Source organism: Hibiscus syriacus, unplaced genomic scaffold (assembly GCF_006381635.1).
Source record: "Hibiscus syriacus cultivar Baekdansim isolate YM2019G1 unplaced genomic scaffold, ASM638163v2 tig00110819_pilon, whole genome shotgun sequence".
Taxonomy (NCBI): Eukaryota; Viridiplantae; Streptophyta; class Magnoliopsida; order Malvales; family Malvaceae; genus Hibiscus; species Hibiscus syriacus.
The window spans coordinates 396,500-410,999 of record NW_024062875.1 but is presented as its reverse complement, the minus strand read 5'-3'; the positions used below and the strand labels follow the sequence as shown (position 1 = coordinate 410,999).

Below are 14,500 nucleotides of genomic sequence, written 5' to 3'. Positions count from 1 at the left end.
CAACAATTTTAGCAAAAATAATCTGAGGTAGGTTAATTTTAATATTGTTTTCGAAACAATGTAACCACCAAAGATATAAGGCTCTAAGACTAGAATAACGACCTCCGGATGGTCGAAACCACCAAGAAATCATTAGATGAAGAAAATGTCCATGAAGGTCTAAGACACTTGTACTATCCCTTCTTTTATAACGAGATCCTAAAACTTGTTTTTCATTTGAAATACCATCATTATCTAATCCGAATGTATTGGCTATGTAAGCCGAGTCAATATATAAGAATTGTCCTAGGAGGTAGGAACGAATTCCTATGGTTTCGGTTTCAGTTTGGTTTTTAACACAAACGACATTAGAATAGAAAATACGAATAAGTTGATGGTAAACGATGGGTTCAAGGTCAAAGAGTTTACCAAATTTCCACTTTTGTAAAAGAGGAAGATATTTAAAATTGACAGCTAACATAGCTTGACGAGAAGGAATACGTTCTTCCCGGATTTTGTAAGAGTCGAAATATTGATAATACCAAAAACGATGATTTCTAGGACCAGGATGATTGAAACACGAATTTTGGATAGTCAAGTTAGGATCAATGGGATTAGGATTAGAAATTGGAATAAGAGGAGGATTTGGAGGTGGATTTGGTTGACGGTGTGAGCGACTAGATGATGACCTAGCACGTTTAGGATTGGACATGGTTTAGGAAATCGGAATAGAATTGATAACCTGCAATTTAGAAAACACATGTATGCAATTCAATCAATCCAAAAACTCAATTAAATCCTCAATATTTCAAGGTTCTCTAAATCAATCCTAATGGGCAAAGTTTTTGAAAAACTTTTGAAAAATATGGTTTGAGAAACAATATATGTATAGTTTTCATAATAACAACATAATTTAATCAAAACACAATAATTTGAAAATTAACATTTTTTTTAATTTCAAAAATTTAAAAAAAAAATTGGAAAATTCTTGTGTTTTTGATGAAATTGGTTGTAATATCTAGTTTCTAATCATTAAACAATCAATGCCCGATCTAAATTTCATCCTAGAACTAATTAAAACAAGTCCTATGTTCAAAATCAAGAAAATAGGGAATTTAGAAAATTTTACCTTGAAAGATGAGATTAAGTGGATTTTGATGTTGTTTGCACGATTTTAATGATGATTTCAAGTTTAGGAGATGATATTTGAAGTGAATTCCGATTAAAATTGATGATTTGAGGCAAAAATGGAGATAGGGAGAGAGTTGAGAGGGAACAGCGGAAGAGAAAGGAGAGAATTTTTGAGGATTTTGAAGGGTTCTGCCGTGTATAACCAGAACCCCAGGGGGGGTATCGATTCCCCCTATGGGGGAAATCGATTCCCTATGCACTAAAATGCTAAAATCCGATTTTAAACACTCAAAATGCTAAATTGATTTCCTTTAGTGGTATTGGCAACTCATATATTGAAAATTAATCATGTTCAAACAATTAAATTAATCTTTAAACGATATTTGAACATAAAATTAATTTTTCATCAAGAATCATAAACTCCCCCTAACTAATAGCAAGAACGCAATCAAAGATTATTATTATAAGCAATTTTCAATATTTATTAAAAGTGCTAAAATTATTTTAAACACTAAGTGAAGATAGGTCAGTTAAACCTAATTCTCTCCTAAGTGTCCAAAATCTTTCCTTATCTAAGGGTTTTGTAAAAATATCCGCTAATTGGTGCAAAGTATCAACAAATTCTAGAGCTACATCTTTCTTAGCGACATGGTCTCTAATGAAGTGATGTCTAATTTCAATATGTTTAGTTCTAGAGTGTTGGATGAGATTTTTAGTGAGACAAATAGCACTAGTATTGTCACACTTGATAGGAATAATACTTACTTCAATTCCATAATCTAAAAGTTATTATTTCATCCATAAAACTTGTGCACAACAACTACCAGCTGAAATGTATTCTGCTTTAGTGGTAGATAATGCAACACAATTTTGTTTCTTTAAAAACCAAGAAATTAACATATTTCCAAGGAATTGGCAAGTACCGGAGGTGCTTTTCCTATCTAATTTGCATCCTCCATAATCCGCATCTGAGAAGGCATGCAATCTAAAGCTAGAGTCTCTAGGATACCAAAGTCCTATACTAGGAGTGTCCTTAAGGTATCTAAAGATCCTCTTAACAGCTAGTAAATGTGATTCTTTAGGACATGATTGAAACCTAGCACACAAGCAAACACTAAACATAATATCAGGTCTACTTGCGGTTAGATAAAACAATGAACCAATCATGGATCTATATAATTTAACATCCACACATTTACCTCCTTCATCCAAGTCAAGCTTTATAGAAGAACTCATTGGAGTGGCATAAGGTTTCCCATTTTCCAATCCAAATTTCTTGAGCATATCCTTGACGTACTTAGCTTGATTGATGAAGATGCCATCTTTTCTTTGCTTGATTTGGAGTCCCAAGAAATATGAGAGCTCCCCCATCATGCTCATCTCGAACTCACTTTGCATTAGCTTAGAAAATTCTTGGCAAAGAACATCATTAGTAGAACCAAATATTATATCATCAACATAAATTTGAACTACTAATAAATCTTTACCTTTTCTCTTTAAAAACAATGTAGTGTCAATCTTTCCTTTTGAAAAACCTTTTTCAATTAAAAAATTTGACAATCTTTCATACCAAGCTCTAGGAGCTTGCTTTAAACCATAAAGAGCTTTTGTCAATTTTAAAACATGATCCGAAAAATTTGAATCTTCAAAACCTGGAGGTTGTTCCACATACACTTCTTCTTTTATAAAACCATTTAAAAATGCACTTTTAACATCCATTTGATATAATTTAAATTCATTGAAACATGCAAATGCTAATAACATTCTAATTGCTTCCATCCTAGCTACGGGAGCGTATGTTTCATCATAGTCTATGACTTCTTCTTGAGAATAGCCTTGAGCAACAAGTCTAGCCTTGTTCCTCACTATATTAACACTTTCATCAAGCTTATTTCTAAATACCCATCTAGTACCTACAGTAGTTTTATTACTAGGCCTTTCAACTAATGTCCATACTTTACTTCTCTCAAATTGATTTAATTCTTCTTGCATAACCATAATCCAATGTTCATCTTTTAATGCTTCTTTGATGTTCTTAGGCTCTATGCATGAAATAAATGCAACATAATTACAAATATTTCTAAGAGAAGATCGAGTAGTTACCCCTTTAGATGTATCACCTATAATTTCACCATCCTTGACATAGTTGTACTCTCTTGGATAAGATACTTCCCTTTCTTCAATGATTGGATTCTCAAGAGGATCATGAGTTTCCTCATTTTTCGTTTCTTCCTTTGATGATGGTTCTCCAACGTCATGTCTAACGTCATTTGTATTTATAACACCTACATCATCATTCACACAAGAATCCTTCCTCGAAAGGGGATTATCATCGAAAACAACATGTATAGACTCTTCTGCAACTAAAGTTCTTTTATTAAATACACGATAAGCTTTAGAATTTAAAGAATAACCTAGAAAAATTACTTCATCACTTTTAGCATCAAATTTGCCAAGGTTTTCTTTATCGTTGTTTAAAACAAAACATTTACATCCAAAAGGATGAAAATAACTAATGTTAGGCTTTTTATTTTTGAAAATTTCATATGGAGTTTTCTTTAAAATTGGCCTAATCATTAATCGATTTACAACATAACAAGCGGTATTTGTGGCTTCCGCCCAAAAATATTTTGGCAAATTATTTTCACAAAGCATGGTTCTAGCCATTTCTTCTAAAGTTCGGTTTTTCCTCTCAACAACTCCATTTTGTTGAGGGGTTCTAGGTGCTGAAAAATTATGGCTAATACCGTTAGAGTTACAAAATTCAGTAAATCCAAGATTTTCAAATTCAGTTCCATGATCACTCCTAACACTAGTTATAGAGTAACATTTTTCATTTTGGATTACTTTTGAAAACGTGATGAATTGTTCTAATACTTCATCTTTAGTACTTAAAAATAGAACCCAAGTATATCTAGAATAGTCATCTACCAAGACAAATGCATATTGTTTTCCACCCAAGCTAGTAGTTCTAGTTGGCCCAAAAAGATCTAAATGGATCAATTGTAAAACTCTACTAGTTGATACATCATTAATGGATTTAAAAGAAACTCGCTTTTGTTTTCCTTTAGCACAAGCATCACAGATTTTATCATTATCAAATTTAAGCTTAGGCAACCCTCTTACTAGGTCTCCTTGAATTAATCGTTGCAAAACACTCATACTAGCATGTCCTAGTCTCCTATGCCATAACCAACTATCATGCTCATCCTTAGCAACTAGACATAAATTAGTCATATCAAAAGAATCTAAATGCACCATGTATATGTTTCCTATTCTATGACCAACAAGCATAATCCGATTAGATGCAATGTCTATGACTTTACAACCATTAATTTCAAATAAGACATTGAATCCTTTATCACATAATTGACTAATACTCAATAGATTATGCTTTAATCCATTCACATATAAAACATTTTTAATTTGTATGGAAGAGGTATTGCCTATTGTACCAATACCTTCAATGTGACCTTTTGAATTGTCTCCAAAAGTCACTTCTCCTCCATTTTTGGCGTTAAGCTCAATGAACCGACTTTTGTCTCCGGTCATGTGTCTTGAGCATCCACTATCAAGGTACCATGAATTTGAATTTGTTTCCCGTGCCTTGTAGCAATTCTCATTTCCCTACAAACATAGATTAATTTTTTATTTTTGGTACCCAAATTCTTTTGGGTCCATATTCATTAGTTTCCAAAATCCTAGTCCCCTTAGGTATCCATTTGTGTAGGATATTTTTATCTTTAGTAGTAATGAGTTCTTTAGGAACCCACATACTTCTAACGATTTTTCCATTAGAGTTTCTTTGGGGACCTCTATGATTGTAGTTTCTAAAACTTTTTCTAACAAAGTTTGATTTTGAATTTCCACATTTTTCAAAATGTTTTGTTCCAACTTTATCAAAAGAAGTTTTAAGATCATCAATTTTCTTTTGATGATCATCATTGATCTTTGAAAGTAAATTTTGCAAATCTAAATTTTTCTTTTCAAATTCTTCTAGTTTGATTTGTAAATCTTTGATTTTACTTTCAAGATCGTTGTTGGTTTTGGATATGAGTTTGTTTTCATTTTTCAATTTTGAAACATCATTTTTATATTTTAAAAATAATTTCTCATAATCTGAAGCCAACCCATTATATTCCTCTAATAACTCATCATAGGATAAATCATAAAAATCGGATGAGTTAGAGGTTACCTTAGAATCTTCCCCGAATGCCATCAAGCACAAGTTAGCTACTTCTTGTTCCTCTTCATCGGAACTGTCTTCATCGCTCCATGTAGCCACATGAGCCATGTGCTTATTCTTTGATTGGCCCTTTTTCTTCAATTGTGGGCAATCATATTTGACATGCCCTGGCTTTTTGCATTCATAGCAAATGATTGGGTCATTCTCTTTCGGTTCATTTTTGAGGCATTCATTTCGTTTGAATTTTCTTCCTCGATAAGGTCTCATCATTTTTCTGAACCGTTTGGCAAACAATGCAATTTCCTCATCATCGTCATTTGAATCACTCTCATCTTTTGTGGATTTGAGAGCAACTCCAATGTTTTTCTTCTTCTCATTCTCCTTTGGTGTCTCGTCAATCTTGTCGAGTTCCACCTCATCTTCGAGCATCATTTCATGAGTGAGGAGTGACCCAATTAGCTCTTCAAGAGTTAAGGACGTTAAATCCTTAGACTCGATGATTGCCATCTTCTTTGATTGCCACGATTTTGGGAGAGAGTAGACTAACTTCCTCACAAGCTTTTCATTTGAAATGATCTCTCCATATGATTTGAGACCATTGACAATCGTTGAAAATCTATCCGTCATAGCTTTGATATATTCATTAGGTTTCATCCTGAAATTTTCATAGCTATGCGTTAGAATACTAATTTTAGATTTCTTTACCTTATCGGTACCTTCATTAGTGACTTGAAGTTTGTCACATATTTCTTTGGTGGTTGTACACGATGAAACTCTTCCGTATTCATCTGGTTCAAGAGCACAAAAAATGATATGGATGACTTTGGAGCTGAGCTGGAACATTCTTGTCTCTCCTTCACTCCATAACCTTGGATGAGTGAGAGGTTTGATGTATCATTCTTCTACGGCATTCCATGCTCCCATGTCACTTGCTTGAATGAAGTACATCATTTTTTTCTTCCAATAGGCATAGTTAGCTCCATTGAAGAAAGGATGCTTGTTGACGGGCATCGAATCGAGACCGGAGTCGAAGTTTGAAGCGGAGGCCATTGATGACTTTGATTATCGATATAACTCTTCCCGAATCGACTCAAGAGGTGATTAAACCTTCAAATGAGTTAGGCTCTGATGCCAATTGTTGAGTTAATCGATTGACTGAATCGGCCAAGAGGGGGTGAATTGGCAATAAAATTTAGGTGGAAACTTTTGCAGAAAATTGAAAGAAATTGCACAGCGATTTAGAGTGGTTCGACTTTATCAACCAAAGTCTACGTCCACTACCTTAGCTATCCACACTAAGGATTTTCCAACAAATTCACTAATTGTTCTTTCTTTTGAGGCCAAAGAGATAACCTTACAACTCCCTCAAGAATATACCCCAATTCTTGAGAACACTCTTTTCTCAAAGAGAAATACAAATTTGCAAACTTACAAGAAAAACCTCACAAGGAAAATATGTTTGCACAATTCTAGAACAAAGAAAGAACACTCAAGAATAAATACAATTGAGCACAATAAGTGTTCTTGAAAGCAAAATGAATATTGAATGAAAATAGGCTTAAAATGCTCAAACTTGAGGTTTGATGCTTTCTCTTTGATTCTCTCTTGATTCTAATTGCTTGATGTTTCTTGTTGTTGATCAATGGCTTCTAAGCTTGCTTAAATACACCTTGAATCACTTCTGAACGTTGAAGATGATTAGAGAAAATAATATAGCCGTTTTAGTGTGAAAACAATTAATAAAACAGTTTGGAGCATGGGGGAATCGGTACCCCCTATGGGGAATCGGTTCCCTAAGTGTAAAATTCAAATATTTCGACCGTTATACAAGGGGGAATCGGTACCCCCTGGGGGGGAATCAGTTCCCTCCGAGCATACTGGAATTCTCGGAGCCAAACCATTCAGGGGGAATCGGTACCCCTTGGGGGGAATCGGTTCCCTCTGAGCAATCTGGAATTTTTGGCTTTGAAATGGTTCGAAATACTTTGTAAAATTATTTTGAAATTGTTTTAAGATTAAAACTTAATTTTACACTTGAGTAAGGATTAAAAATGATTTTTGAAAGATTTGAAGTAATGTTTTGATATTCGAATAGTTATATCGAATATACTTAGAAAATTATTTGGAAAATCTTAAAATTCATTTAACTTAATTTTTTATATCGAAATATCAAAATGTTTTCAACAATAATCGATTAATTGTAATTAATGAGAGTTTTTTTTATCATTTTTGCTTTCTTTGCCAACTTATAAATAATGATCATTCGACTCATTTCAATCCATCTAAAACAAATTTTCTTCTCTACAAAGCTTTCTGAAAAGTTTTTCTCATATTCTTTGTTTTCTTAAAAAGTTTCAAGAAGAGCAATATCACTTACTTGTACTTCAGTTTTTTGGTATACAAATTTTAAAAGATCGTGTTAATATCAAAGGACAATGTTCATTCGAAGATCGTGTTAATATCAAAGGACAAATTTTCTACCTTGTTACATCTCGTTGAGTTGTAGAGTTATTGTCCATTAGTTATTGTAATGGCCAAAGGATAAGGGGTAGTCACTTGAATACCATCATCAACCCATTGTGGTGTTAAAAAACTGAGGGTACTACAACTGTCAAACAAAATGTTTAATGGTCAGCCTTGAATGGTTCCATGAATTCTCAATGTATTATGGCCTAAACAACAAGTAATATTATTCATAGATATTTCTATGCTCTCATCTTCTTGTAACAATCGTTGATCTGAATCATTGGGTAAGGTTTCTGAAGGTATATCAGTCTCATCCTCAATCATCATGTTTAAATGTCTTTTCTTACACTGATGGTCTGGAACAAATTTCTCCCCACACTTAAAACATAAGTTATTATGTCTTTATAGTCTATGAGGTTCTGTTTTGGTGGTGGAATACCTGGACCCTTTTATTATAATGGTGGTGGATTTGATTTAGAAGTAGATAGTGGGTTTGGGTAGGGTGGGTTTCTAAAAGATGGTCACACTCGTTTATCTTCAAATTCGACAGATAACTCATACAATTTAGTTTTCCTGTATGCCTCAGAAAATGTCTTAGGGTCTAGAGCCTTAACTCTATGTTTAATGTCTTCTCTTAACCCGCTGATATAAAGAAAGACAACGAATTCTTCACCTAAAGTGGGGTTTTGTAAGAGCATGTGAGGTTGTAGTTCTTCAAATCTCTCCTGGAACTCCTCAATTGACCCCTTCTACACTAATTTTGTAAACTCCTCTACTATATCAGCAAAGGATCTATCACTGAACCTATGAAAAGGTCTGCCTCAAACTCATGCCATGTCACATGATGCTTCTACATGATGTAGCCATTAAACCAAATTTCTACCTTACCAGTAAATACATCGTGGCCACCTCCACTTTTTGATCATCAGAAATACTACAGAGAGAAAATTACTTAAGACATTTTTGTATCCACCCTCATGGATTAACTCCTTCAAAAAAAAGTAGCTCAATCTTGGGTCTATGCCACATCGTTCCCGAGGTGTTAAAAGAACCCCTCGTACCTCTTTTATTCTCATCTAGGCCAATTATATTGGTTCTAACATCACTGTTCTCACCCATTTGATTATCATGTTTAAAACTAGTCATATGAATAGGCAAATCATCCGGTTTAGACTTTAGAATCTCAGGTTCATCAGGTTTATAAATAAACCTGGACTTATCATTAATCACTGTGACCTTTACAGGTTGCTTTCTATCCGTTTTAGAAGTATTAAGAGTCTGTACCTGGTCATTAGCATACTAGTTCTGATCGTCGTTTTTGCCAGACAGAATCTTCAAGAGTTCCTCCACATACCCTTGATTTGTGGCCATTATGGATTCCAACGAAGTAATACGATTTTCCTGGTTCTCCCACTATTTATGAGTTTTAGTTTCATCTTGGGATTGTTTGACCAAGGTCGTTAAATCCTCAAGCTATTTTTGTAGTGCAACAAAGTCAGGTGTTTCAGACATGAATTGATTTTTCTTTGGCATTCCAAACGTTGATTGTCAGGAAAAATTGACTCTGGATACCAATTGTTATGGTTGCAAGAGATTAGAGAAACATAGAAAAAAGAAAGTAGAATGAAGAAGAAGATAAAGAGATGAAGGAATCGGAATTTCATTCAAAATATGCATTCCATTAGTGTCGTTTTATTTGTTAACAATAGTACTAGGAAATCATTATGTGTGTTTTCAACAAGAATTGGGCTTCATGTTTGGGCTAGCTGCATGACTATTGGAATTAAATCTGTCCGTGCTTCTCACGTGCCATATAAGTTTAATTCCCAATTTCCTCTTTCAATACCAAACCCTTGCCTCTCTATCCCCCAATTCTTCATCCCTCGTGCTTCTCCTCCTACTGTGACACTATACTGTCTTCTTCTCTCATATTTTCCGTCACTTTGACGAGAAAATTTATCCCAAGTTAAAGAAAACCTACTTACCCAATGAATAACCCCGACCTATACGAAGCCAAAGGCAAAGGCATCCAAACTGACGACGAAGGCATCCAAACTAACGACGAAGGCTTCCAAACTGACGACGAAGGCATCCAAACTGACGACGAAGGCATCCAAACTGACGACGAAGGCAAAGAAGAGCTCAAATCAGTCCTCAGTCTCCAACATCAACTATTAATGGAGGCCAAAACGTTAAACTCCGACCTCGACTTAGCTTTCCAACTCCAAATGCAAGAAGCCGTGACCGCTTCTCTTTCAGTTCCCGACTCTTCCACTTCCCTCGACGCCACCGTTTCGCCTCCTCCCGAAACGGATTTCGACTACGTGACGCTCATGCTCGAGGACATAGCCAGGTACGAGATGGAACGCAGAGACATGGAAGAAAGCGAGGAAGCGATGAAGAAGTTCAAGAACGACATGAACCGTTCGATTCATGATCAAAACTTCGCGAGATACATCATGAATGTCCCCGAAGAAGAATGGAGAGATTACGGGGACTACTACGAGAGACCGTTCGACGGGAATGTTGATGAAGCTAGGCACGAGGGTTTTAGAGTTTATGTTAAAGGGTTGGTGAGTGAAGAGAGGATGAGGGAAATGAAAGTTATGGTGGGGGGCGTTGGAGTTGCCATTTATGATTTTTGGAACAATTTGGTTTTGGAAGTGAGGAAGAAATTGGAGGGCGCGGAGTTCATGAGCGGTGAAATGGCTGGAGTCGAGGCTGTGATTCATGGGCTTAATGCGGCCTTGAGTTTGGACTTGAAAAGGGTCACTCTTTTTGTTGATGATTTCATGGTTCATCAATATGTAAGTTTCACAATATCATGCTTTTCTTCAAGTTCTCTTCATATGCCTTTGGTGTTTGTTTCATTGCTTCAATGTGCATGCTTCTTTTATAGCATTGTTAATGATTTCTTTTGTTGGTTTCTTATATACAAGATTTCAAAGACATTGGGATGACTAATTGCAAGAATCAAGTAGGCCATAGTACCATTTATAGTCTTCATTTATCTTTTGTTTTGGTTGGTATAGCTTTGATATATCACTTGTTACATTGCTTTTATCGTATGGGTCCTGATATGGTAGCTTTGGTATATCACTTGTTGCATTGATTTTATCGTATGGATCTTCACATGCAAGGACGGACGTTGGATTTTATATTAGGGATGCGAACTTAAAAAGTTATATTAGAGATGTAGGGGGTGCAGAATTAAAAAAATTTAGGGGGTGTGAAATTAGATTATCAATAGAAAATACAAGAAAATACTGCACCCCGTGGTCCATCCCTGCTGATATGGTATGGCTTTGGTATATCACTTGTTGCATTGCTTTTATCGTATGGGTCCTGATATGCTATAGCTTTGGTATATCACTTGTTGCATTGCTTTTATCGTATGGGTCCTGATATGCTATAGCTTTGTTATATCACTTGTTGCATTGCTTTTACCGTATGGGTCTTGATATGCTATAGCTTTGGTATATCACTTGTTGCATTACTTTTATGGTATGGGTCTTGATATGGTATAGCTTTAGCATATCACTTGTTGCATTGCTTTTATGGTATGGATCCTGATATGGTATAGCTTTGGCATATCATTTGTTGCCTTGCTTTTTTATCGTATGGGTCCTGATATGGTATAGCTTTGGTATATCACTAGTTGCATTGCTTTTATCGTATGGGTCCTGATATGGTATAGCTTTGGCATATCACTTGTTGCATTGCTTTTATCGTATGGGTCCTGATATGGTTCAGCTGTGGCATATCACTTGTTGCATTGCTTTTATCATATGAGTCCTGATATGGTATAGCTTTGGTATATCACTTGTTGCATTGCTTTTATCTTATGGGCCTGATATGGTATAGCTTTGGTATATCACTTGTTGCATTGCTTTTAACTTATGGGTCCTGATATGGTATAGCTTTGGTATATCACTTGTTGCATTGCTTTTATCTTATGGGTTCTGATATGGTATAGCATTGGTGTATCACTTGTTGCATTGCTTTTATCTTATGGGTCCTGATATGGTATAGCTTTGGTATATCACTTGATGCATTGCTTTTACTGTTTGGGTACTGATATGGTATAGTTGTGGTATATCACTTGTTGCATTGCTTTTATCGTTTGGGTCCTGATATGGGATTATTGTTGTGATAATGACGTTGCTTCAATTGAGTTTCTTTTCGAACCAGTTGCTTGTAGGCTTGTTTGATTCTCCCATTATTTTCTCCGGCCTTTCGCTTTAATGATTATATTGATTTACCTTTTACGGATGCTAAGTAATAGTAACTGGGTGTTTGTTTTGGCTAGACTAAATTTTAACAATGTCATCACTGGCTTTTCCATAAGAAAACGGTTGTTGCTGCTAAGCAGTAGTGTTCGCGAAGTTTTGGGAATTAAGATCCAATGCCATGCATATTGTACTTATATTTTGGATTTTATAAATTTCTAAATAGTGACGGTTTTCGCCATGGTTTTCTGAATATAGATTACAGGCAGAGTGCAACCAGGACAGAGCAAGATGGGGACAAAAGTCAATGAGGTTGCTCTTCTACAAAAGCGATTTACTTATTTCCAACCATCACTTGTGGCACGTAACGATATGAAATCTGCGGTCGCACTAGCAAGAGATGCTATAGTCTCTCAGATTACTTGGCCTGCAGAAAGTAGCTATGGAAAAGACTTGAAGGAGACTTGTGTGATATGTTTTGAAGATGTCAATGCTACTCAGATGTTTTCAGTCGATGGTTGCTTTCACCGATATTGCTTTTCTTGCATGAAGCAGCATGTAGAAGTCAAATTGCTTAATGCAACGGAGGCTAGTTGCCCACATGAAGGCTGTAATTCCGAGGTGACCATTGATAGCTGTGGGAAATTCTTGGATCCTAAATTAGTCCAGATCATGAGTAATCGCAAGAAGGAAGCTTCCGTTCCTGTTTCAGAGAAAGTTTATTGTGCATTTCCGAGGTGTTCTGCGCTAATGTCGAAAAGCGAGGTCTTACAATATACTAGTACTGTAATTCTTGGTGCTGAACAATCAGGGGCTCGAAAATGTGTAAAATGCCATCACTTTTTCTGCTTCAATTGCAAGGTTCCCTGGCACTATAATATGACCTGCTTCGATTACAAAAGGGAGAACCCTTATCCTGAGAAAGAAGATGAAATGTTCAACTCTCTCGCGAATAAAAAACGATGGCGCGAGTGTATAAAGTGCAAGAATGTGGTTGAACTTGCTGAAGGGTGCTACCATATCACTTGCAGGTATGTAACTTTTCTTCTTTTCCATGGAAAGATTTAGCAACACGAAATAAACACGATTCAAGGAAGGAAAAAAAAAGAAACTATTTGTGTCCAAAATAGTATAAACTAGTTATGCCTGATCTCATAAATGTCAGAAAGCAAGGGTTTGATATTTTCTTGATGGAAGCAAGATCATGGTAAATTAAATTTACCATTTCTTTCCATGCCACCAATTTCATGTATCCTTTTGCAGATGCGGATATGAGTTTTGCTACACTTGTGGAGCTCCGTGGCAAAACAAGAAGCCAACATGTAACTGTCCGATCTGGGATGAGCGGAATATTATACATGGCCAGCGAAGAATGGCATGATCAGAGGTTACTTGCATGAATTCCTGCATTCCCATTTTCTTTCTCAGAGCTAAAACTTTTGGGGGCCTGGATTGTGTTTCTATTTGTTCAAGCTACAATGGACAACTTGATATGAATTGATGCGTATAGAGTTTTTTTTCTGTAAGATGTATATGCTTTTTTTAACGATTAAAAAAGATTTTAAATAAATATTATCTTATAATCATCACAATTTCTATTAGAATAAATCAAAAGTCAATAGTATACCGTTACAAAACAAAGTGTTAGTGTATTTACTCGACAATCTTAAAGTTGTATGTACTTGAAATATATATTTTTAATTATAAAATATATAATTATAATAAAAAAAGTGAGGAAAATATTGAATATGATTACAGAAAATAAAAAACTTACGTCAAATATGGTTTAATTTAAATATATATAATTTAGTTTAGTGATCAAGTATTATGTCTACATTTATATCTTAGATTCAAATCTTCTTAAATTCATTTTTATTTTAAAGAAACACTGTGATTAGAAACGATAAGACTTGTAACACCTATCAGAAATTAATTGATAATTTCGTTAACAATTAATGATGGTGACTTGATACCTAATTAACAAACATACATACTTAACCAGAAATTGATTTAAGTGGTAAATAATTTGATATCGTTTAAATAGGTTTCGAGTTCGAAATCTTTTGTATGTAGAAAATCTTATTAAAAAATTTGTCCACTAAAATTAGATGTATTACATAAATTGATCCGAATTAATCAAAGTAAAACCACGATGAACCAGATGGGCAATTAAAACAACCAAACATATGTACTTGAATGAATGAAAGAGAAAATTCTACAATGCAACACCCTTAATATACAGCTAAAAAAAGACGCTACCGATTTTATTATTTTAATAACAAAACCGATAAAAAATTATCTAAATCATTATTATTTTTACCTAAAACATTAATTTTTTTTAACATTTCCGGTAAAGTGCCCAATAATAACAAAATCGGTAGAAAAAAATAACAAAATCGATAAAACGCCCAATAATAACAAAACCGGTAGAAATAATAATGTTTTCGGTATAATAACAAAACCAGTAGCACTTGTTTAACCATATATTAAGACTGCCGCACATTATCAT

General features: G+C 34.8%; 1 protein-coding gene across 1 annotated transcript; it reads left to right on the top strand.

Annotated features, from left to right (window-relative positions):
* The first annotated feature begins 9,619 nt into the window (after positions 1–9,619).
* LOC120142050 lies at positions 9,620–13,495 on the top strand. Its single transcript, XM_039156808.1, has 3 exons — positions 9,620–10,569; positions 12,250–13,022; positions 13,255–13,495. The coding sequence occupies exons 1-3, from the start codon at positions 9,751–9,753 to the stop codon at positions 13,370–13,372; spliced, it is 1,710 nt and encodes a 569-aa protein (XP_039012739.1). The 5' UTR covers positions 9,620–9,750; the 3' UTR covers positions 13,373–13,495.
* The last annotated feature ends 1,005 nt before the right edge of the window (positions 13,496–14,500 follow it).

Excerpts from the sequence above, each read along its gene's own strand:
- LOC120142050 (XM_039156808.1), top strand. The coding sequence starts at position 9,751 with ATGAATAACCCCGACCTATACGAAGCCAAAGGCAAAGGCATCCAAACT. Across the intron at positions 10,570-12,249 it reads ATTTCATGGTTCATCAATAT|ATTACAGGCAGAGTGCAACC; the intron begins GTAAGTTTCACA and ends TTCTGAATATAG. Across the intron at positions 13,023-13,254 it reads TGCTACCATATCACTTGCAG|ATGCGGATATGAGTTTTGCT; the intron begins GTATGTAACTTT and ends ATCCTTTTGCAG.